The 25,445-nt window shown below is 35.9% G+C and overlaps 2 protein-coding genes across 5 annotated transcripts in view; one reads left to right on the plus strand and one right to left on the minus strand.

The window, feature by feature from the left end:
- Positions 1-2,046, plus strand: part of LOC132155587 (tumor necrosis factor alpha-induced protein 8-like protein 3) — a 56,114-nt gene extending 54,068 nt beyond the window's left edge. Inside the window, exons 2-3 of one of the 2 annotated variants that reach the window (XR_009437291.1) lie at positions 641-1,519; positions 1,568-2,046. Coding sequence is in view for 1 of the 2 variants with exons in the window: in XM_059564343.1 (XP_059420326.1) it covers positions 641-1,203 (563 nt within the window). In the remaining variant the exon portion in view is untranslated. Of the gene's footprint in view, positions 1-640 lie in introns of both variants that reach the window. The other variant, XM_059564343.1, reaches the window with a different exon arrangement.
- A 3,447-nt stretch (positions 2,047-5,493) lies between these two features.
- Positions 5,494-25,445, minus strand: part of LOC132155944 (long-chain specific acyl-CoA dehydrogenase, mitochondrial-like) — a 29,757-nt gene continuing 9,805 nt past the window's right edge. For 2 of the 3 annotated variants that reach the window (XM_059564731.1, XM_059564733.1), the window contains exons 2-11: positions 24,807-24,983; positions 24,575-24,712; positions 22,860-23,024; positions 22,624-22,690; positions 20,708-20,872; positions 20,431-20,532; positions 19,846-19,959; positions 19,218-19,345; positions 9,037-9,123; positions 5,494-5,927 (exon numbers count right to left, since the gene is read on the minus strand). In XM_059564731.1, coding sequence (XP_059420714.1) covers positions 5,834-5,927; positions 9,037-9,123; positions 19,218-19,345; positions 19,846-19,959; positions 20,431-20,532; positions 20,708-20,872; positions 22,624-22,690; positions 22,860-23,024; positions 24,575-24,712; positions 24,807-24,982 — 1,236 coding nt within the window. In that variant the 5' untranslated portion in view covers position 24,983 and the 3' untranslated portion in view covers positions 5,494-5,833. Of the gene's footprint in view, positions 5,928-9,036; positions 9,124-19,217; positions 19,346-19,845; positions 19,960-20,430; positions 20,533-20,707; positions 20,873-22,623; positions 22,691-22,859; positions 23,025-24,574; positions 24,713-24,806; positions 24,984-25,445 lie in introns of those variants that run through there. The other variant, XM_059564732.1, reaches the window with a different exon arrangement.

The following is a 25,445-nucleotide window of genomic DNA, read 5'->3' on the forward strand; positions in this document are numbered from 1 at the left end:
AGTCAACCACAGAGCAACTCACGTGTGCACTAGTTCCAGCATCTTTCTCGACTGAATATGAGGGAGAGAGGGGAAGGGCGAGCTTCCTGCTGCGGTGTCCATATATGGTATATCCTGCCCCGTCTTGACGTCAAGACGGGGAAGAAATCAAAATCTCGTATTTGAGTGCGCGTGCACGTGGGCTATTTTACAAACCCTGAGGTAAACAAATGCTTCACTTTTAAATATCGGCTTCCCGGCCAGTGTATAATCGTTAGGCAATCATAACATACATTGATTCTCGTGGAAAAGTGCAAATTGTGGGTCATGACTCCTTTAAAAATGCTAGAACATTTCATTCAACAAGAACTGAATAGAGGTTATCACAAAAATACAGTTTCAGAAAAACATCCACAATACCTTAAGCAAAATATTTTGAAAGACAGATGGAATTTTTTATATTTGAAGCCTTTCAGCATGTTATCATATTGACAGAGATGTCTGTTGATACAAATGACCTGGTTACTCAAAACACTGCAGCCCATTTACAGAAAAATGTTCTATTGAAAATTGAACATTGCTGACATTCAAACTGACTTACGTGAGAGAGAGGAAAACAAATATTGGAGTGGCTAACTTTATGTTTTCTTTCTTTGTATAGGGCAAGAGAGCTTCAACTCCAAGAGTTTGGCCCTTCAGGCCCAAAAGAAGATCTTAAGTAAAATGGCCACCATGGCTGTGGCAAACCTTCTCACGGACGATACCAGCAGCGAGATTCTGGATGAACTCTACAAGGCCAGTCGTGAATACACCAAGAGCAAGAAAGAAGCCCACAAGATCATCAAAGACGTCATCAAGATCGCCCTGAAGATTGGCATTCTCTATCGAAACCACCAGTTCAGTCCTGATGAGATGGAGACCGTCGAGCGCTTCAAAAAGAAAATGAACCAGGCGGCCATGACAGTGGTGAGCTTTTACGAGGTGGAGTACACATTCGATCGTGGCATTCTTTCTGAGCTACTGATGGAATGTAGGGACCTTCTCCATGAGCTGGTGGAGCACCACTTGACCATGCGCTCCCACGCAAGGATCGACCACGTTTTCAACCATTTCGCAGATGTGGATTTCCTGACCCAGCTGTACGGCCAATCTGAAGAGTACAGACTTAACCTGAGGAAGATCTGCGATGGGGTAAACAAACTCCTTGATGAGGGCACACTTTAACATCCATTTCTCAGTTTGTTGGATGAGACTCCATCACGCTACTGGGATTTGAACTGCAGATTTTACGCAACTTGTGTTCTTTGTTTTTTGATTGAAATTTAAGCAGTCATGATAACTTGATGATGTGATTGTTACCCGACCTGTGGGGATCAGAGTATGTAGCGGCAACAATTTCAATTTTAAAGGCACAATACTAGAAGAATAGATTTAACTTTTCTTTTTTTTTAGACCCTACAATTAGATTATTCCAACTACAATTTAACTCACTTAAACGTCTGTGCAACGTCTTTCTACTCAGGCGAAGCTGAAGATTGTAGTTACTTCAGAAACAGAGAAAATATGCTGTAACTTTTCTGTTTTTAAGCTGATAAATCACGGGACAGCATTGACAATAATTCTCTGCACTCCTGAATGTTTATATGTGCTTACGATCTGTACGTTATGTGTGAGCTTGTGTGTTGTGTGTGCATGTTCAACTGTGTAGCAGCACATTAGTTTAGAGCGGAGATTAACTACCTGTACAATAAACAGTTTAAAACGTGAATTCAAACAATCAATATTGAGTATCCACATACTACAGACCAACAATGCCTGAGATATAACCTCCCGCACTCATCCATCGCCTTCATTATAACCTTCACCTTCCTTCTGATTTGAGTGATACATACATACAGGGACATCTATTTGACATCTGCAAGACATTTTTTTAAGAGCATTGGCTCATCTGCAATACATCTATACGACATTTCCTATCAGATGCCAAATTTACGTTTAGAAGATGTCTTTAAGATGTTTATGATTTAGAATGTATGTAAAACTGACATTTTAATGATGTCTAACAGATATTTGTACACAGCAGGTGCTTTCCAGATGACGCAATCTTTAACAGACATCTTTTAAACGTATGTGTGCTATCTGGGATATCTGTCAAGCTAGCTTATGATCTTTAAAGCATGAATTCTTCATAAAATGCAGTTATATTATGGCTTCTTGGCATTAAATGTGCTCTTGATGGATCAGTAGTTGAGCGCTATCATAGCGAGTGAAAACCACGATGCTCTGACTTTCATAAAATCCACTCCTTCAGTCAAAAATCCTGCTGCTCCACTCTTCACTCCGCTCACATACTCCGGTAGGGATGGTCAACCAAATGCAGATTAAAAATCGATATAAGTGGAGAACTCAGAATTGGTGTCCTGAAAACCTGTCCTTTGTGTGCAATTGCAGGAAAGTTTGAAATTACGAGCTCTACATGCACTGTATGAAAATTTATCTACCTATTCTTTGCAAATAGCCTAGCAATGCAACCCTAGCTTTCTTCTGTACATCCATAAGAAACAGTTAAGATGTCCATTTAATCTGTTTGAAAGTTAAAGGGACATAGTTCATCCCAAAATTAACATTCTGTCATCATTTACTCAATCTCATGATGTTCCAACCCTGCATGGCTTTATTTTTATTGTGGAACACCAATTAGATGTTTAGCATATTTTATCGAGGTGGTCTAACAAATTTGTAAACATAACAAAATTGGGTGCAAATATGAAAGATGCAAAAATCAATGTCATTTGGTTTTACTGATGGCAAACCAGACAGAATGTGTTCTCACAACACATCTGAATGTGAATCAGTGTGAATGTGAACTGCTTCAAATATCATTGTCTTTTTTAAAGCTTGACAGAGTCTGTCCCCATTCACATTTTTTGCACCACCTCTTGTATTCTTCTGAAGAATTAAAGTCATGCCGGTTTAGAATGAGATAAGGGCAAGTAAATGAAGATGAAAATGATATATTTTTGGATGAACTATCCCTAAAACATTGAGAGCTTAAAACAAATATTGTACAAACCTTTACTGAACAGAGCATACACCAAAAATTAAAACATAACTGAAGTGCAACAGAAAGATTGTAAATAAACTTTGGGGTTTTGGTCTTCTGTCTTTTTGCCTTTGTAATGACTGAGTGTTACAGCAGCTACCATGATCCTGTGCTAAGTTTTTCCAGATCCTGATGTTTCAGAATATGTACATGTATGTATACGTACATGCAGAAGAAAAATGTGACTATTCCATAAGCCTGTTCGGTAACCCTAGAGTGTAGCTCTATTATCTGTTATTAAACGATTCATATGAACTTCCTTGTGTCCTTTTGTCATTTCAGCTACTGTGATTGATCTGTGTTTGATTGGTCCACACTATTTAGCCAGTTAGGATCTCCAGCAAGTTAGAATAGTATGCTGTTTGTGTTCCATACAAAGCCAGATGTGGGATATTTCAACTAAAAAACATTCTGAATGCAAATAAAACATTCTGTTGCAATTTAGAAAGCAAATTTATTGTGATTTTCCAAGTGGGAAATTGGATGGGTGATTAAAATGGAATGCAACATTATTCTATTCAACATGTTTAATTAACTAGAATAACTTCACAGATATATCTCATGACCTTGGCTGTGTTCATATACCTGCTTTTGGGATTGACAACAGCATTTACTTGTAAGTGTGAGTATCAAAATATATTTGCATTAGAGGCTTGAACACTATGTATATGAATATGCTATTGTCTATTTGTGACTATCACCTGTAAACAAAGTGACAGGAACTAAGGTTGTATACTAAATTGTATCATCGACATTCAGAAGTACAACGTATTATGATCAATAACAATCTGCTTCTGCCATAATTCTTGACATAAGCCCTGTTTCCCGCTGATAATTATTACTTGTGCACTCAACTTGCAAATATGATCATTCTAACATGACGTGAATGCAGCTTTAGATGATGTGACTAATGGGAGTTCAGTTAAATCACTCTATTCAACCACAACTAAAGGCACATTTCATACAACACAAAGAAGTCTTTGAAAATATAAAGAAGATCCTTTTAAATTAGAGAAGAGGGCTCACCATTTACTTACCATGTCTGTCAGTTTTAAAACTTCCTTTTCTACTAACATAGAGTTTTAATTCCGCTTTTCTGAACACCAAAAGAAGAGAGCAGACTGTCATTTCAATGTATCTGAAAGATCATATTTAAAAAACATTAAGACGGAAATGAAATTCAAGACAAAGATGCTTTAATGGTATTACCTGCCATTCATCCACTTTTAAAAGTGACTTTTAAGCACTCACTGGTCAAAATTCCCTGTCATTGCTGTACGAGCCAAGGTCAAGGTTTGGCTTAGTTAACTTGATCCAGTTAGTCCCTGCTGGTAGATGTTGTAACTACATGATTAAAATACTGTATGTGGAGAAAAATCGTATTTTGATAGAATACTTCATGAAATACAGTCATATAGTCCTGGTTAACAGAGAAATTAGCTAAAAGCTTCGAGCTACACGACAATTAATACAACACTTTTACTTAAAAGTCACTAGCAATCACCATTGAGTTCTGACTGCAATCCAATGTAGATGTTGGTCAAATTATGAGATTTTAGCATCATTTTATGGGGAAGATACACAAGCCCATGAAGGAAAAGTTATGTAACTAGTAGTGTAACTAATTACTGTTTCCAAAAAGTAATAAGCAATAATATTACTTTTGAAAAGAGTAACTAGTAACAAGTAATAATTTAAATTGTTTGGATTAACGAGTCCAACACTGGGTGTAGCAATGTATGTTGGTAAAATATTGTTTAATGGTATAATCTAAATTGTTCTAAGAAATATCTCACTTTCACTAACTAGGAACCTAAATGTTATTTTGGTGTGGTTATAGTTTCAGTATTATAATTTTGTTCCATTTTGTTCTCCATCATAAAAATAAAAGAGCACTTTTTGAAACACTCACATCATTAGAAATATCAGCTCAAAAGAGCGATTCATTTGTGAATCATGACTTTGATCTTCTGACCGTTTGTCAAACTTGCTTTTGAAAAATGATTTTCTCTCCTGTCTAATCTATAGTTACTCTGAACATTCATAGTGTGGCTCTATATTTGACAATCTTTGAATAAAAGGAAAACTGCTCTATAATTACACCCATGACAGAAAGAGGGCCGGATGGAGAGTCGAACACTGGTTTTAATCTCTTTATAACACCCACCAACTAACGCTCACAGACCACCCACCTCTGCTCCATGACTCACTGAACATGCCAGCCACAGACTCAACCGCACATAAACTTACACACACACTTAGACAGACTCTCTTTGTTTACACAAAACATAACAGTGATTAAAATGTACAAACTGATTTTAGTATCCTAAAGGTGTTTTTGGAGAAAAGAATCACACTGTTAGATAAAATAACATAAGGGCCATCTTTAGAAATATCTTTATAAGGATTTATTTGTACATACAAAGCTGGTATTCACATACAAAGCAGTCAAAACACAACAAAAGTATCTGAACTTGAAAAAAAAAAGCAAATTAGTGGTGCAAAACTGTTCACCTGGAAAACAAATGTTGCTTAAAATATCCATACATCCAGCATAGAGTCAGAAACAGATGAACAGAAACAGAAGAAATGTTCTCTCTGCAGACATTATTTGATATAAGCAGACTTTAACATGACATAAACTTGTATGTTAAATAACTCATCTGAAATAAACAATCAGTGAAACTCCCGCTACAGATGGTTAACTTTACATTTTTTTCTTTTCTTTTTTTTTCTCCATTTTTCCTGCATTTATATTTTACTAACGATGTTGCGTGAGATTAGTTCTTTCATGATCTCATTGGTTCCTCCGAAGATGGGTTGAACTCTGGAGTCTGCAAAAGCCCTGAAAAACAGCACAAAAAGACATCATTCAGTCATTAAAATGTTTCTAATGCATTTTATTTATGAGTCAAGACTGAAAGTCTGGCTGGGTGAATCTCAAGAATGTTAAGGTCATATTTCACCTCAAAATTATATCACTGAAGCCTATTTTTAGGATCATTAAGATTTTTTACATACTGACATTTTTATGGCAAGCATATTTCCCCTCAGATTCTTATTATCATTAAGAAAAATATTCATTCTCATTACTGTAAAACATAAAAGGTACTTGGATTTTGGGGAGAAGATACGCTTCATTGTCATGAACGTAAAATACTTTTAATGGTCCAAAAAAACAGTTTGTTTAAATGAATGAATGAATGAATGAATGAATAAATGAATTAATTAATTAATTAATATATATATATATATATATATATATATATATATATATATATATATATATATATATATATATATATATATAAAATCTCATTTTGGGATGAGCTAACCTTTAAAGCTGTATTTATATTGCATTAAAACACCAGCAGATTTTTAAAGACTCTCATCATGTATGAATATTCCAGGAGGTTCTGAAAGAGGCATTTTACACCTACACAGGGTACATCTGCTGCCAACAAAATATACAAATGTATACCAACTAACAGACTGCCGTTATCAAGAGTGACTAATCAAATGACAATTCAAATGAACCCAGTTTTAGCTCCATTTAAAGAGTGTGAGAGATATTGTGGTGTTGCTGTGAAGAGCTGAGAGACACTCGCCCTCTTCTGGACAAAAGAATAACAGTCAAGGAAACAGAAGCAACATGTTCTCTTTACCAAATCGTCACATATTGGCCCTGTCTCACTTCGTGTGCACTTTCGATCATGAGCACTTCTGCTATGAAGCCGACTTCTACCCGACAGTCAAAACAGCATTACATCATGAAATTGTGGACTCAGAGAAAGACCATGAGGGTTCAGTATGCCATTTGGGACAGGGCCACTGACACTTGGTCAGGACCCCTTAGATACCCCTTTAGTGTCACTTACCAACATGCAGCGTACTCCGTTTGCGTCAAAAAAAAAAAAAAGTTTTAGCACTACAAACAAGTTGTGTTGCATTCCAAGTCTTCTGAAGCCATAAGATATCTTTATATGAGGAACAGAGTAAATCATAAGGTTTAAACCTGTTAGCCAGCACCCCCCACCAAACATAATTTTGGTGTCTTCGGAAAGAAGACCCTTTGGGCTTTACTTTTTATCAACCAGATTTGATAATGCTCGAAAATGTTAAAAGTTATAGACCCTGAAGTGCCTTGAACTTTTTTTTACCACACATACATTTTTTTATTAGATATAAAAATACATGAAATGAGTCCTGGAGCAATCTAGAAAAGTAATGGGTTGAAAGTCACATGTCTCATGATTTTCTATTTCAAATCTGAATAAGATATCATGAAAGATGAGACTCCTGTAAATATTTTTGAGACTATGTCTACACCCCCACCCCCCAAATATAAGAAAATATATTTCCCAATAGTATTGAAGGCTTCTACAAACTATTTAGTCAGTAAACATACCACTGCATAGTTTTTTCAATTAGAAAACACTAGACAGAAATTTTGACATCATATAAGTGATTTATTTGAGCATTAGAAAAATACAATAATAATAATTTGAGTAAGAACACTAAGAATAATAAGAAAAATAAAAGATTTAACTTTGTATGCCAATTACAGAAAATCCTGAGATTGCTAGAAATGCAGTATTTACAATGAATTACGATGCAAATAAGTGCTGATGTGCTGATGGCCACTTATACAGATGGTAATAACACAAATGTGCCATAGAGTAAATAATCCACTCTCTCTATTCATATAGACGCGTTCACTTTGATAGCCGTGATCATACAGTAATAGCGAGCTGATTTGGGCTGATTTGCACTCAAACAGATGGTAATCATGCAGATACATTCATATTCAACATAAAACACACTCTCACATATATAAAAACTGTTGAAAAATAAAACAAACAAAGAAAAAGGCGATCGCTATAAGTTCCGCCTCCATCAGCTGACAGGTGCGTCACAATCCGTCACGAGAGAGCGCCAGAATTCAAATAAACTATTTTCCGCTTTTCTCTCACTTTTTTCTTTGTGGATCGTCTCATTCTGTCTGAGACACTGTACGCTGCAAAACCATGCCGTTTTTTACGTTGAGGACGTCCGTGTTCTGGTGCAGGCTAACAGAAAAAGATCCCGCTCCCTTAAAGGGATAGTTCACCCAAAAATGAAAAATACCCCATGATTTACTCACCCTCAAGCCATTCTATATGTATAAGACTTTCTTTTTTTAAGAAGAATACAATTATTAGTTATATAAAAAAAATGTCCTGGCTCTTCCAAGATTTATAATAAATGGGAGTCAAGATTTTGTAGCCCAAAAAAGTGAATCCATCCATCATAAAAAAATACTCCACATGGCTCCGGGGGTTAATAAAGGCCTTCTGAAACAATATGGAATTACATTTGGTTCAATAAAAATGAACGTAACTTTATAAAACTGAATGTAACTTTTCCAGAAAATATAAAAAATATGCCATTACAAAAGAAGAAAAACATGAATGAAATGAAAAACATATGCTTCATTCTTTGTTAATGTTTTTCAAAGATTCGTTTTCGCTAATCGTGGATTCTGAATGTATTGCCACAGATTTCACTAACGTTTCGCAGTTTTTCGTTTGGTGTTTTGACAAACTTCTTGTGGGGGCGGGCTTAACAGTGATCTACTTTGATTGGATAGTGAGCTTTTGATGGACAGGTGCTCTCTGACTAGGAAATACCGACGTCACTCAGTGGCGCGCATCATGTCTCTTCGTTTTTGCAGACAAAGGCTGCAGACAGCACACTTTATTTGTTTTCTTTATTTAATAAATGCACAAAGTTTTGTTGTAATTATGTCTGTATACAAAAAAAGTAGACCGTTTACAGATTCGATTGATGTATTGCTCTCATCTGTACGATCAAAACTGAAAGTGTAATTTAAGTTCTTTTCAGGGTTATCAGGAGAAAATGACTCATAACGTGTATACGCGTTAATCGACTCGAAAGGGTTAACTGTTACTCACTTGGCTATCGGATACTCCCACATGTAGCCCCATCCACCATGAAGCTGCAGGCACTGAGTAGCAACTCTATTCTGTAAGTCTGTGGCCCTAAGGAAGGAAAAAGTCTGTCACACATAAATCTGGTATAACATTAATTGTGCAAAAATATGCAAGAAAAGTGGTACTTTCTATAGACTTCATTAGGCATGCAAAGCTTAACACGAAACTAATCCAAATGATAGCACTTTTTAAAATCTGTTATTCGCATTATGTCACAATCCGTCAGCATGAAATGGAAGTTGTGACTGAAATTACTTTTGTACTATAACGCATTTCTAAGTGAAACGACTTATTGAACAAAAATACATTATCAATTATGGTATCAATTAAACCACTTGCTTAGCAAAATTATGAATTATTTCAATAGTGTAAATGTAGTGTATAAAGTACATCTCACACAAAACTTCAAACTTTGTTTGTCACTTTCAAACAAAGCAGCTTTCTGTATCATCTGTGTTGGGAAATCTTTTGCCCTTAAGTGAAATTCCCAAACACAAAGATTCCTAATTAAATACTGGATTTTATGGGATTACATCTAGAAAGTGTGTTTTGCATGCACACAAACTGAGTTTTGTGAAGAAAATGTTTGTCTCACAAAGAAGAAAGTATTTAGAGGACACGAAAATCAATTTTGGGATTTGTGCAGACTTCTTTTAAGCATGCAACGTTTCACTAGCTTGATCACCTGAAGCCGCCCTCAGTGATCTCTAAACAGTAATGGCTCGCTTGCTCATGTACGTTACAATATGGCATAATTCCAGCCAATCAGAGACGAGGGATCTAAATTCTAATTGGCTGCCTTGACAACCAATCAAAAGATTCCTCGCATTACCACGACTGCAGAAGAGGAAAAATACAGTGCATGCAAATTATTACGCAAGTTAAAATTCTGATCATATTTTTTTTCCAAGCACATTTTACCAATTCCAAATGAAACGAAACTTAACTACTATTAATCTTGTATTTAATAATTTATAATTGATATATAATTATTCATGAAGACTGGAAGTGAAAAAGTCTTCTATTCAGGTGTGCATAATTATTAAACAGATTTTCTTTTACAGATAAAATGAGCCAAAAAAGATATTTAACTCAAGACTGAAAGTCAAAAAATATTAAATGCCCAGTACTAGAAATTGCAAAGTTAATCCATAACCATTGGACAGCAAAATGCTCAGTAGGTCAGCAGGGTCAGTCAAAACCTCATGAAGAAGAAATGATGCATGTTAAGTGCAAAAGAATTAGGAATTAAGGTGAAGATTAAGGTTTGAAATCACCAGGAACCATTTTAGTCTCCAGCTCCAAAATTTTCCAGAGCTGCAACCAACCTGAAGTCTTCAGAAGTAAATGGTGTTAGGTTCTCAGAAACTTAGGTTTAGGGATGCAACGATACCATTTTTTCAGAACCGATCCGATCCAATCAGATACCGAAAATTCTGAGAATGTGCCGATACCGATCCAGTCTGATACCAGCAAAGTTTTTTTTATTTTTTATTCAATATAGAACTTTTATACTTCTCTGTGTTGACCTGATCATCATTCTTTTGTGTTAATCACAATCTACTACATATACACAACTTCATTTTAATGAAAAATAACAAATGAAAAAATATATAATCATAAACGATTACAAAAATATTATTATAAACTACAACCCGAATTCCGGAAAAGTTGGGACGTTTTTTAAATTTTAATAAAATGAAAACTAAAGGAATTTCAAATCACATGAGCCAATATTTTATTCACAATAGAACATAGATAACGTAGCAAATGTTTAAACTGAGAAAGTTTACAATTTTATCCACTTAATTAGCTCATTTAAAATTTAATGCCTGCTACAGGTCTCAAAAAAGTTGGCACGGGGGCAACAAATGGCTAAAAAAGCAAGCAGTTTTGAAAAGATTCAGCTGGGAGAACATCTAGTGATTAATTAAGTTAATTGATATCAGGTCTGTAACATGATTAGCTATAAAAGCTTTGTCTTAGAGAAGCAGAGTCTCTCAGAAGTAAAGATGGGCAGAGGCTCTCCAATCTGTGAAAGACTGCGTAAAAAAATTGTGGAAAACTTTAAAAACAATGTTCCTCAACGTCAAATTGCAAAGGCTTTGCAAATCTTATCATCTACACTGCATAACATCTTCAAAAGATTCAGAGAAACTGGAGAAATCTCTGTGCGTAAGGGACAAGGCCGGAGACCTTTATTGGATGCCCGTGGTCTTCGGGCTCTCAGACGACACTGCATCACTCATCGGCATGATTGTTTCAATGACATTACTAAATGGGCCCAGGAATACTTTCAGAAACCACTGTCGGTAAACACAATCCGCCGTGCCATCAGCAGATGCCAACTAAAGCTCTATCATGCAAAAAGGAAGCCATATGTGAACATGGTCCAGAAGCGCCGTCGTGTCCTGTGGGCCAAGGCTCATTTAAAATGGACTATTTCAAAGTGGAATAGTGTTTTATGGTCAGACGAGTCCAAATTTGACATTCTTGTTGGAAATCACAGACGCCGTGTCCTCCGGGCTAAAGAGGAGGGAGACCTTCCAGCATGTTATCAGCGTTCAGTTCAAAAGCCAGCATCTCTGATGGTATGGGGGTGCATAAGTGCATACGGTATGGGCAGCTTGCATGTTTTGGAAGGCTCTGTGAATGCTGAAAGGTATATAAAGGTTTTAGAGCAACATATGCTTCCCTCCAAACAACGTCTATTTCAGGGAAGGCCTTGTTTATTTCAGCAGGACAATGCAAAACCACATACTGCAGCTATAACAACAGCATGGCTTCGTCGTAGAAGAGTCCGGGTGCTAACCTGGCCTGCCTGCAGTCCAGATCTTTCACCTATAGAGAACATTTGGCGCATCATTAAACGAAAAATACGTCAAAGACGACCACAAACTCTTCAGCAGCTGGAAATCTATATAAGGCAAGAATGGGACCAAATTCCAACAGCAAAACTCCAGCAACTCATAGCCTCAATGCCCAGACGTCTTCAAACTGTTTTGAAAAGAAAAGGAGATGCTACACCATGGTAAACATGCCCCGTCCCAACTATTTTGAGACCTGTAGCAGAAATCAAAATTGAAATGAGCTCATTTTGTGCATAAAATTGTAAACTTTCTCAGTTTAAACATTTGCTATGTTATCTATGTTCTATTGTGAATAAAATATTGGCTCATGTGATTTGAAAGTCTTTTAGTTTTCATTTTATTAAAATTTAAAAAACGTCCCAACTTTTCCGGAATTCGGGTTGTAGGTTGGTAGATAATTCAGCAGCAAAAGATACTCTAGATTCTAGAAAAATCACGGGAGCACAATAATTTTATCAAACCTATTAAAATATTTGATTTACAAATAAAAGTGAATAAGCCTAAAATCGGGTCAAATGTTACACATTGCTCTTTGTATTATTGTAAAATACATTATTGAAAAAAACAAGTATATACATTTATATAGAAATCTAAAATATGTTTCTTTTAAATCTATACCACAGTAATAAAGGCAGCAACATATCATAGATAGGACAGAAAAAGAAAGACTATTAATAATCTTTGATTTAGCAAAAAATATTATAATACTGAAGGCGCAAATATAGAGTGCCAGAGAGCGCATCCTGTGCGCAGAATGATGAGCTTGAAACAACACGGAGTCACAGTGCACAGACTGCACAGCCCTCCGAGTCCACATAGAAAGCTGCTTGGCTCGTGTACATCTTTAGTTCTGTCTTCACAGCAGTTCAGTCAGTGTACTTTTTAAGTAAATTAATTACTCCGTGATATTAGTTTATTTCGACTCAGTGGGAGTGTTGGCCATGTTAAAAAAGTAAATAAATTGTGGATTAATGCTTACTGGAGACGTGAACCGGTTCAAACGATTTAGTCCTAATCAAACTGGTCAAATCAAACGATTTGTTCGCGAACCAGACATCACTTGTACAAAGGGAAGAGATATTGATACTAGAGATGTTCCGATACCCTTTTTCTCTACCCGATACCGATTCCAATACCTTGGCTAGGGGTATCGGCAGATACCGAGTACTGATCCGATACCTGGGTGTATATACAGTACATCTGTATATACTACTAGCCCTGTGTAAATTGTAGAGCTGAAACAACTAATCGATTTAATCGATTAAAATCGATTATTAAAATAGTTGTCAACTAATTTAGTCATCGATTAGTTGCTAAATAACTTTTATTTGCCGTAAGCGGCTCATTTCGTGCATATTTCAAATCTGCGGTGACCAAAGTGTGGCAGTAATGAGCCACCGGAGGTTTTACTCAGCCAGTACAGCAGGAGAAGTAGCGAATAGCCAATAGCTGGCCTCGTTTTATGTCACGTGCTTCCCGAACAGCGTCTCTGCAGCATTCAGCTGGATGTGGGAGTATTTTACTTTAAGCATTCAAAAAAGAAGATTAACCTGTAAACTCTGCACTACTGAACTGTTTAAGGGGCCGTTCACGTATCGCGTCTTTTGCGCGCTCAAGTTCGTTATTTCCAATGTAGGTATGCGCGCTCATAATGGAAGCGACGCGCCCGTTTTTCCAGGCACGTCCGCACCGCATCGAGTTAAAAACATTTCAACTTTTCAGAGAGCCGCAAGCGCACCGCGGGTGCGATTTTTAGAGCTGCAAATCCATTTATCCTTTGCTGAAATTTCCGCGTTTTCAAGGAGAGAGCACGTCATGGTTGCTTAGCAAAGGCAGACGCTTCAGGGGCGCAAGAGCCCGATCGCTTTGGAAAGAAGGAGAAAGCGGTGCGCCTAGCGTTTTCCACGCGTTTCCCCTTTTCCCCTTTTTTAAGCGCGATTATGTGAACGGCCCCTAAGACTTTTATTTGTGCAGATTCTCCAGTACAATGTTGTTTGCAAATGTTTAGTCTTAAAAGCTAATAACTTTGCTCTTTAACAGTTAACATTTAAAGATTTACAAACATGTTCTGTGATCAGTTTGTCGTTTACCAGTTAATAATTCAGTCTTGCAGCCTAATTATGACTGAATGAGAGAGGTAAATGTTTAAAGATATTTGAAATGCATTTTTTTCTAAGTATTCACTGCTCTTTTTCACACAGCAGTTTTTTTGTGTGTCCAATTTTTTTTTTCTGATGGATTTTACTTTAAAATGTGAGTTCCATTCAGGTTTCATGCCATTGGCACTTTTTTCGAAGGATTGTTTACAATTTCACAGCAAAAGCTATAAAGCTGTTTCCCAGTAAATAATAAAATGCAATGTACTGCAATTTATTTCTGTTTTATCCTTCTTCTTCATGAAAATATGTTCTGAAAGATTCCTTAATAAGCTTTGTTCGGGATGTTAAACTACTTTAGGAGCTCTAAGGACTGCCATGGTGAAAACATTATTTGAAATCTCCTTGTGAAATTTGCTATGGGTCAGTGTTTTGATTGCAGAAGAGTTCGACAAAGTATTACTAGCACATAATAAAACAAAACTCCAGGTATATTTTTGATGAGGATATGACAATGCAAAATGGTTAAAATCTCTTAAAAATCTATGCTGAATGATAAAGACCCTTTATTAATAATTTACTTGGGGGGAAAAATGGGCAAAACTAAAATATAAGGACATAAACCGATTAATCGATTAATCGTAAAAATAATCGACAGATTAATCGATTATCAAAATAATCGTTAGTTGCAGCCCTAGTAAATTGCTAGAATTATTTTATGGTGTGCTTCAGACTTATCCCTTAATAAAACATAAACAAATACATGGTGAACTACTGTATTTATTACAGTATTTATATTATCTGACATGAATTTGACAGTAATATTATTTATTTTCTTAAGCGAAAAAGAACTTCAAATGCAGCCAAAAATCTAACACTGCAAACTAAAAAAGGTATTTTAGTTTTACAATATAACTGTATAAAAAACTGCAACAAATAAATCTAGGAATATAAAAAAATATATATTAATCAGATAATCTCTTTACAACAAAAGTCAAAAACAAGCAACCGTCTAGGCATAATTATTATTATAAATAGAGACGTATTATTATTACTACATAGAGACATAGCTAAATCTACTGTAGGCTACAACAGTAGCTTAATATATTGTCAATTTACTCACGTTAAACCGAACATTTATTTTGATGGGTTCCCATGAAGATCTTTGAGTGTCTGTGTTTATATGACAGTTTTCTCAAATGAAATGGTAAATTCTAATGAAGTGACGGTTTATGCGTTCGTGTCCTCATATAGTGACACACGGCAGAGACTACAAAACAGCGAGCTCCCGCGCATCTGTGCCCGTCATCCACAGAGATGTAAAATTTGCAGAAGTAATATTATAATACAATACAAGTAATATATAATACAAAACATGTAAAAACTTTTACATCCCGTGGCAAAACATAGAAACAAAATAGAGACATCATTAGCATAGCTGCTGATCCAACAAAGTAAAATTAGTTTAACCCAAGCTAATGAATAAGAATGCACATTTGATCAGATGCAACTACACTCACAATTTAAGAGATACATTATTCAAATGCTTGGCGAAAGAGATGCGTTTTTAATCTAGATTTAAACGGAGAGAGTGTGTCTGAACCCCAAACAGTATCAGGAAGGCTATTCCAGAGTTTGGGAGCCAAATGTGAGAAAGCTCTACCTCCTTTAGTGGACTTTTCTATCCTAGGAACTACCAAAAGTCCAGCGTTTTGTGACCTTAGGGAGCGTGATGGATTGTAACGTGGTAGAAGGCTAGTTAGGTACGCAGGAGCTAAACCATTTAGGGCCTTATAGGTAAGTAATGATAATTTGTAACTGATACGGAACTTAATAGGTAGCCAGTGCAGAGACTGTAAACTTGGGGTAATATGATCATATTTTCTTGACCTCGTAAGGACTCTAGCTGCTGCATTTTGGACTACCTGTAGCTTGTTTATTGAAGAAGCAGGACAACCACCTAGAAGTGCATTACAATAGTCCAGTCTAGAGGTCATAAATGCATGAACTAGCTTTTCTGCATCAGAAACAGATAACATGTTTTCGTAGCTTGGCAATGTTTCTAAGATGGAAGAATGCAGTTTTTTGTAACATGGGAAATATTGCTGTCTAATATAACACCCAGATTTCTGACTGTAGAGGAAGTAACAGTACATCCATCAAGTTGCAGATTGTAATCTACAAGATTCTGTGTAGTGTTTTTTGGTCCAATAATTAATATCTCTGTCTTATCAGAGTTTAATTGGAGAAAATGATTTGTCATCCAATCTTTTACATTTTTAACACACTGTTAGCAATTTAGAAGTTTCATCTGGTCTCGTTGAGATATATAGCTGAGTATCATCAGCATAACAGTGGAAGCTAATTCCGTATTTTCTAATAATATTACCAAGGGGCAACATGTATATTGAAAATAGAAGGGGACCTAGGACGGATCCTTCTGGCACTCCATATTTTACTGATGATAAATGAGATGACACCCCATTTAAGTAAACAAAATGGTAGCGATCGGACAGGTAGGATCTAAACCATCTTAGAGCCTGCCCTTGAATACCTGTATAGTTTTGTAATCTATCTATTAGTATGTCATGATCTACGGTGTCGAACGCAGCACTAAGATCAAGTAAGACTAGAAATGAGATGCAGCCTTGATCTGACGCAAGAAACAGGTCATTTGTAATTTTAACAAGTGCAGTTTCTGTGCTATGGTGGGGCCTGAAACCTGACTGAAATTCTTCATACAGATCATTTTTGTGCAGGAAGGTGCTCAATTGAGCAGACACAACTTTTTCTACAATTTTAGACATAAATGGAAGATTTGAAATAGGCCTATAATTTGCCAGTACACTAGGATCTAGTTTTGGTTTCTTAATAAGAGGCTTGATAACCGCCAGCTTGAATGGTTTTGGGACGTGACCTAAAGATAACGACGAGTTAATGATATTGAGAAGCGGTTCTTCGGCTACAGGTAACAACTCTTTCAGTAATTTAGTGGGTACAGGATCTAATAAACATGTTGTTGGTTTAGATACAGTGATAAGTTTATTTTATCTTCCAAAATCAGTAAGTTTTGGGAGTTCATTTTTAGTCCATCTCGAGATTTTACCTGTAGAAGAAAACCTGCTTAATAATTATGCATACCTGAATATAAGGCATTTTACACTTCCAGCCTTCATGAACAATTATGTATCAGTTGTAAGTGATTAAATACAAGATTAATAGTAGTTAATAAGATTGTTGTTTGGAATTGGTCAAATGTGCTTGGAAAAAAATATACCGTATTTTTCGGACTATAAGTCGCACATAAGTATAAGTCGCATCAGTCAAAAAATACATCATGACGAGGAAAAAAACATATATAAGTCGCACTGGACTATAAGTCGCATTTATTTAGAACCAAGAGAAAACATTACCGTCTACAGCCGCCAGAGGGCACTCTATGCTGCTCAGTGTAGGCTACAGTAGCACTTTGAGCGCCCTCTCGCGGCTGTAGACGGTAATGTTTTCTCTTGGTTCATTTCTCTCGGTTCATGTCTAATTAATTTTGATAAATAAGTCGCACCTGACTATAAGTAGCAGGACCAGCCAAACTATGATAAAAAAGTGCGACTTATAGTCCGGAAAATACAGTAATCAGAATATCAACCTGCATAATAATTATGCATGCACTGTATTTTGATCAGTAATGCAAGGAATGTTGTGATTGGTTGTCAAGGCACCCAATCAGAATTTAACAGCCTTGTCTCTGATTGGCTGGAATTATGGCATACTGTAACACTGGGTTGTGTTGAGCAAGCCAGCTGTCGGCCTTTAGAGAGCACTGAGGGTGGGCATCAAGGGAGCAAGCTAGTGAAACATTGCACGCACAAAAATAAGGTCTGCACACATCTGAAAAAGTATTTAAAATGCAAATTAGATTTTAGTGTGCTCAAAATACTTTTTTCTTTGCGAGACGAACATTTTCTCCACATAACTCAGATCGTGTGCATGCAAAATACACTTTTGTGTGCTCAAAATATGATCTTTCGAAAATAATTAATATCTAGCACATGAGCATAGAGAGAGTTGTGAGTGCACAGGATGCAGTTTTAGTGAGAGGAGACACATTTTAAGCGCGCACACTCTTCTCCGGATGAGAGCAGCGTGTATCTGAGCAAGCACGTCTGGTTTTGTGACAGAGCAAAGGAAATCTGCGTGGGAGCTAAGAGATTCGCGCTTGTGCATTACTTTAATGTGCTTTCGCGTTACAATAACTCGCTGCTGCTTCTGCACCACTTACAGATACTGTATACACACTGCAAACGGAGTATGTGTGAACCTCTATAATGTATAACAAATCTATTTCAACACCTGAGGCACCGCTAATGAGCTCTATGAACAATGCATGGCAAAAAAAAAGAAAAAACAGTCCCTGGACACGGGATTTATTCATTTATATTTTTTTGCCATAAGTCTATAAATTTTTTTACACCTTTACTATAGTGAATATTTTGACTTATGTCTTTTCTAGAGACGTTACAACTTTATGATAAAGCTCTAATTGGTTTTCTTTTGAAAATATGTTTCAAATTCATCCTGAATGCATTTAGAATATATGTGTGTGCCTAAACAGTTAACAATCTAGCTTCTGAGTACTAAATTATTAACTTAATAATAGTGGGGTCAGTAATTTTTTTGCAGTGGGCCACGCAAACATATGTGTTTGTTTGTGTGGGCCGTGAGTTGAAAAAGGTTGGGAACCACTGCTTTAGACTATGATTCCATCCAATCAGAGGATATCAAACGTCTAATATTTGAGCCGGTTTTAGAGCACATTTTGATTAATTTGTCATACAGTACGTCTCCTAACAACAAGGCGCATGTTTCTATGTGACTTTGTTGTGTTATGAACGACTTGAAAGTCTGGTAGCGTGTGATCCTCAGTCAGGATGACCAGTTTTTCTTTTGAAGTATTTACGAAGTCTACAAGTGTAGGATGCCTACTGATTTAAATATGGTTCAGATTTTGAAGAGTCTTGGATTCCGGCCTTTACTTGGATTCCAGCCTTTACTTGGGGAGTTTGATACATGCTCCAATCCACTGATTTGAAACTAAAGTTTTTGAAGCTTCATGAAGCAATGTTTTAAAAAGCACCCTTCACTAGTGTTCATTAGGTTTACTCATCAAGAGACTCACCAGTATTTGGCCATGGCCGCTGTGCTTAAGTCCAGATCTTTCTCATTGTGGAGCTGAAGGCAGCTGTCAATAAAAGCTCGACCTACACATATGTCTGTTTTCAACTCAGCCAGTTTGTGCTGCACCACCTGAAAGAGAGATGATCAGTTTTAGTTCTGATGTTAATGAGACTTTATTAGTGCAAACCTGATTTAGCCCTCACTAATTATACTCATCCATATGTATAAATTAACAGTGTAATGGAGCTTATTCAATTTATCTGAGCATTTGTCTCAAACTGCAGGAAGGATGGAGGGATACAATTACAAAGTGAGTGTGTGGCCGTGACCTTACGTGAGGTTAAAAGCACACTAAACAAATGAGGAAACTAATTGTGAGGATCTGGCAGAGAAACTTAATACAACTGAAAGGATTTTTTAAAGGGGTCATACCATGAAGAATCAAATTTTCTTTTCGTCTTTTATTTTTCATAAAAAAGGAAATAATGTTTCCATAGTTCTAAACCTTTTGCTCTGGCTGGTTGTGTGTAGAATCTGCAACTCTGCAGATCCCTCTGAAATGTATATATAAATATAGGATAATTTTTTTTTATTAATTTTTTTATTTAACATGACCCCTTTATATTTACCTGCAGGTCAGCGATGGTCCTGCCGAATGCCTTCCGCTGCATCACATAGTTCCTTGTCTCTTCAAACATAAACTCGCAGCTGGCAAGAGCCATGACTGCTATATAAAGGCGCTCCTGCAGAATGGCACAGAAAGAAAGAAACAAGCTGAAATCTCTCCCTATTCCTATTATAGTTGATTAGAATGTAGTTTGAGCCTATTTGTAGAGATTTTCAAATTCCCAGAATCTTAAACCCCTCATATTTTTATATCTTATACTGACAGTGCAATCCATGTACAAAAGATCTTCACAGACAGATGCAATATGGAGGGGGAATTGATTGGGTCCTATAGCAGGTTGTTAGAAAGACTGGGAGATTAACTCTATAATACAAATAATAATCATTTATGCTCAGTAAATTCTTCTAGAAAAGCAGCACTGTGCTTATAAACACTACTTTATCACTAATTACACTCTCATAACACGGAGGTAACTTCATGGATACATTCACACAACTACCACAAACAAACAAACCATTGTATCTGTTGCAATATTATCAAGAATACAAATAGGAATACTCAATAGAGAAAAGGAAAACTCTTATACCTGTGGCAGCTCAGTCATCATATAATAAAATCCTTTATTGACCTGACCCAACAAAGCTTCAGCGGGCAAACGCACATCCTCAAAAAACAGTTCAGCTGTATCCTGCACAGAAACAAAGAACTAAAACATTTCTAAACTAGACCTCTTTATTAATCTATAATAAACTTAAAAGTACATTTCATTCTTACATGTTTCAATAAATTTTAAGTGAACTCTTACACATATTGGCAACTGCATTTAAACCGAGGTTATGTATATGGAAAGCTTTAAGGGGAACCTGAGCTTTGAGTCCAAGCTTCTCCAGTTTGCGGCCTTTTTGGAAGCCCTTAGTGCCGCTGTCAACCAGGAACAGACTCATTCCATGAGCTGCTGTCTTTGCTTCACGGTTAGTCACAGCAACTACAATCACCATATCACTCATCCAGCCATTACTGATGAACACCTGAAAGAACGTGACAGAAGTACTGTAGAAGACAGTTATTTTTAAATTATGACAGTTTTTTTGTAAACACTGACTGAACATAAACATTATAACGACCTCAAGGAATATTATAAAATAAAAATTGCAGCTTATGACCCCTTTATATTTCAGTCTGTTTCTGATACGAAATGGAAGACTTGGAAAACAGTGTGGAATCGTGTGGACTAATTTATGATATTTATGGTGTTTTTTCTTGAAATGCAGCAGCATTTATTGCCATCTGTTTGGGTTATACAGAAAAGAAAAGCACAGAAATTCTGCTGAATATCAACTACATTACTGAACTTTAATTATGTAAAACAATTTGCTGGCTACTTTAAGGAGAAAAGAATGGATATTAGATCAAGTATCTGCAAGCAAAACAAGCACACTACATTTTTACCATTATGTTTGGAACATTTTAACTTGGTAGATGCAGATGCAGCCTCTCTTTTTAAAACTATTTTTTATTTTGTTTCCTGAAGACATCCTTGCTATAGTTCTCCACTCCCAACAGCTTGCTGTATTCTGCAGAACTTTTTAACACCGTAATTATAGACCAATTTCACTTTTTTTTTTTTTTTTTTTGAAAAACTTTTAATCAGCCAAGTACCTTATTAAATTCAAACGCTAAATTAGAGATACTTCAGTCAGGTCTTAGGTCACACCACAGCACAGAGGCACCCATTCTAAAATTAGTGATTGATAGCACAACAAATCATGATAGAAACAAACCTTCACTTCTGGTTCTACTTGATTTAATTTCTGCCTTTGGTTTACCACATTCTTTAAATGAACATATTGGAATTACCGGAATTGTTTTTTATCACTTTATCTCATATCTTTATGAAAGGGGTTTTGGTTTGTTTTTGTTTTTTTGTATCTATAAATGGCAACTCAGACACAAACTATGATGTGTCATGTGTTGTACCTCAAGGATAGCTTTTAAGACCATTACTTTTTAATTTGTATATGCTACTGATTGACTCACTTGCTAACTGTATTTTAGTATTCAGACAGACCATGGAATAATTGAAGAATATTGATAAAATTAGGCCATTTCTTTCTCTGAGCAGCACCGAGAGACTGATGCAAGTTTTTAAAACTAACTGGTTTGACTACTACTGTAATGCTCTCCTTTCTGGTCTACCAAAGAATACAATAAATCATCAACAATTAACTCAAAATTCTGCTGCATGAGGGCTAACTAAAACCAAAACGAGACCACACATTAGGTCTAAAAAACAAGATGGCCCCTCGGAACCTCTGGTTCCTCTCTTTTACTGTTCCACACAGTAGAATTAAAATCCTTTGTGATGTCCCATTCAGCCATTACGCTAAATGCAACTGTAACAACAAATGAAGACAGAGGTGCAGAAGATATTGAAATTTTTAAATGTAAATTAAAAATGATTTTAATTTGCATTAAAAGATATCAATATCTTCTGCATCTATCACTTTATATGTTGTTACAGTGGCATTAAGCAATTAAAAAATAATAATGTTTTAATTATATACACTTATTTAGTCTGGCTTTTATATTTATTACCATAATAAATTATTTCAGTTCTATCTAGCTTTATCAACATTTATAACATTTAAATTTTTTATTATAAACTATTTCTGTTATTTTCATTTCTTGTATTTTGTGTCACTCGATTGTTTGTGCTTGCAATGGATTTGTTTGAAAGGAGCTATATGAGTAGTTGCATCACAGAAGCCACTGTTCATACCTTGCTCCCATTAAGAATCCAGTCAGTGCCGTCTTTTTTTGCAAATGTCTTCACTCCTTGAAGGTCACTTCAGAGAGAATATTAAAGATGTGAACCAAGATGGCAAAGGGAACAAATGAATATATCACAATATGACTCTTAAAGCATTAAAATGTGATGCACCCTGGGAGTCAGTGTCTTTGTATCTTTAAAAGTATCATTTATTCTTTAAATGTCATGCCTGCACTGAAGCCCACCTGCCGGCTCCAGGTTCTGTCATAGCGATGGCCCCGATGCATTTCCCAGCAGTCATCTGTGGAATATAGTGCTCGATCTGAGCCTTAGAGCCATAGTGACTGATATAAGGCATTACAATCTCAGAATGGAGTGAAAACCCAGGACCACTGCAGTTACAGTACATTCTACAACACAAACAGAGCCAGAACACCGGCTACATTATACACACACAAACACACAAAGCCAAGGAAAACACCTAAAAGCATTCAAGGTTGTGCTCTATTCAAAACTGAAATGCATTTTAAATTCCAGTTCAATTCTAACACAAGATTCGAACCCAAAATTGGAATTCAAATTTGAAATTAAGGAAGTAGAATTACAACTGAATTTATAAAAAAAAACATATGCTGTAAGTTTACCATATTTTAATGTATTTCAAAGTGAAGTGCATTTTTAAAGGCACAATTTGCACAAAGTTTTTGCCATCAGTGGTAGCATTTTCAAAACAATAAGGAAGGCAAAGCTGAAAGACGTTATGAAGGAGAGTGGAATAATTTGAGATGTTGTTTTAACTATCCAGAGATGTCCGAATCATTTTCACGGATGGAATTATTTTTTTTATAACCTGTACCTTCCAGAGTTATTCAAGCAGCGAATAAATTATACAGAGAAAGTGAGCAAAGAACATTTACATTGACAAGGAACAGTAGATGACTCTCTTAAGCCTTGCGCAAGTTTAAGCACTTTAAAAAAAAAAACACTTATAATCAGTAAAGCTGTCTATACAACGTTTAATGGATGAATCTCCTACTTATGCGATTATGTGCATATTACATACATATGCACTTTGTTATTTATGAGAGAATTCGTGAGAGAGCTGAATTCTGAACAAGAAACTCCAGTGATTCAGCGATGATTCATCTGAGCACCTCTTTTTTCAAAAGACTCTTGTGTGATTGGTTAAAATGTGCAACACTGTAAAAACGTGGAAAAAGAATCATGATGCAACATTGAGCAGACAGCTAAATTTAATGCTGCAGCCGTAATGGATTTAGTTTAACTGTACAGCAGCATTTTTGTCCACGTGTGTTGCCATAGTTTCTACAAGCGGATATCATGTTATTGATAATATCAATATATCCAATATTAAAACTGGAATTTCTCTAGATTTACAAATCATTGTGAACTTTTGATATGACGCAAGTACACAACTGCATGAAATCACACTATGTAAGTGGTTTTATGGATATTTTATTGCGAAAATCTTACATATTGTGGTTTTAAATAATTGTTCAAAAACACATCAAACAGATGACGAGTTATTTCCAGAGACATCTGATGATATCAGTAATCAGTGATTAAAACATCACCTGTTAATTAATATAAATTTTTATTAATAATATTGAAATTATATTTATTTTTATATTTATTTGTATCTATTATTCATTGTTCTCTTTTATTATTACATTTAATATATTTTTATTTTACATTTTCAGAACAGAATATAGAGGACATTTTGTGGTGTTTGAGTTGTTTTGCGGTCGCAGAATTACAACTTGTTTTGATGACTGTGGTAATTATTTTGACAGGACTGAACATGAAACATGTCTAATCAGTCCAATCAATTTATTTTATATTGTTGTGTAACAATCCACAACAATATCCAATCCACTGTAGGGTCAGACAGGTAAGGGAGGAGGAACTGTGATAGACAGGTGACGGCAGGGCTACTCACTGCTCCTCCCACACTATAGCAGCAGAAAAAAGGTCCCCTCCGATTCCTCCATGCTCCTCGGGTGTATATATTCCTAGTAATCCATGTTCTCCAGCCTTTTCCCAAACCTCTCTGCTAACCTCTCCAGCCTTCTCCCACCTACAACCATACAGTATGTGCATAGACACATTTTCATTCAGTATCTATAATGTCATTCAGAATGAGAGAGCAATGAACCACACTGGTGACTTACTGAGCGTGATCTGGAACAACTTCCTCTTGAAAGAACCGGCGCACATTTTGACGGAACAGGTCATGCTCCTCTGAGAAGATCCGTCTGGTGCCGATGTCCATCAGAGTCTTGGCCATGGGTGTTTCAGGTCGAAAAGGTGCTGCTATTTCCACATGCTGGACCTGCCCATGCTGCATCCTAGGAATCAAAGTAACCCATTAAAATAGATTTGAGATTATTTTGTTCTTGATAATCGTAGAAAATGAACCGGAAAAAAATAATAGCATTGCTTATTTGGTCGATCTTATTAAGTTGCCTTACCATATGAAATAAAATGTTGCTTTATTTTAAAAGACAATAAAATGTTGCTTTATTTTAAAAGACAATATATAAAATGTCTCTAGAGGTACTTTTTTAGCTTTATTTTTACTCTAATGTATTAGTAACAACACCTAGCCTATCAGCCTTCTTATTAATTAACCTATAAATTGCTATTCATAGGTAAAAATGCATAATTTTTCCTTTATGAATGATTAATTAATGCATCAGAGAAATAAACTAATTAACTAAAACGGGAGCTACTAAAATGAACCATTTCTATGATGAAACAACTATGATAAAACATGGTAATGAAAACAATAAAGACAACACAAATGACAC

The sequence above is a fragment of the Carassius carassius genome, chromosome 13 (assembly GCF_963082965.1).
Source record: "Carassius carassius chromosome 13, fCarCar2.1, whole genome shotgun sequence".
NCBI lineage: Eukaryota > Metazoa > Chordata > Actinopteri > Cypriniformes > Cyprinidae > Carassius > Carassius carassius.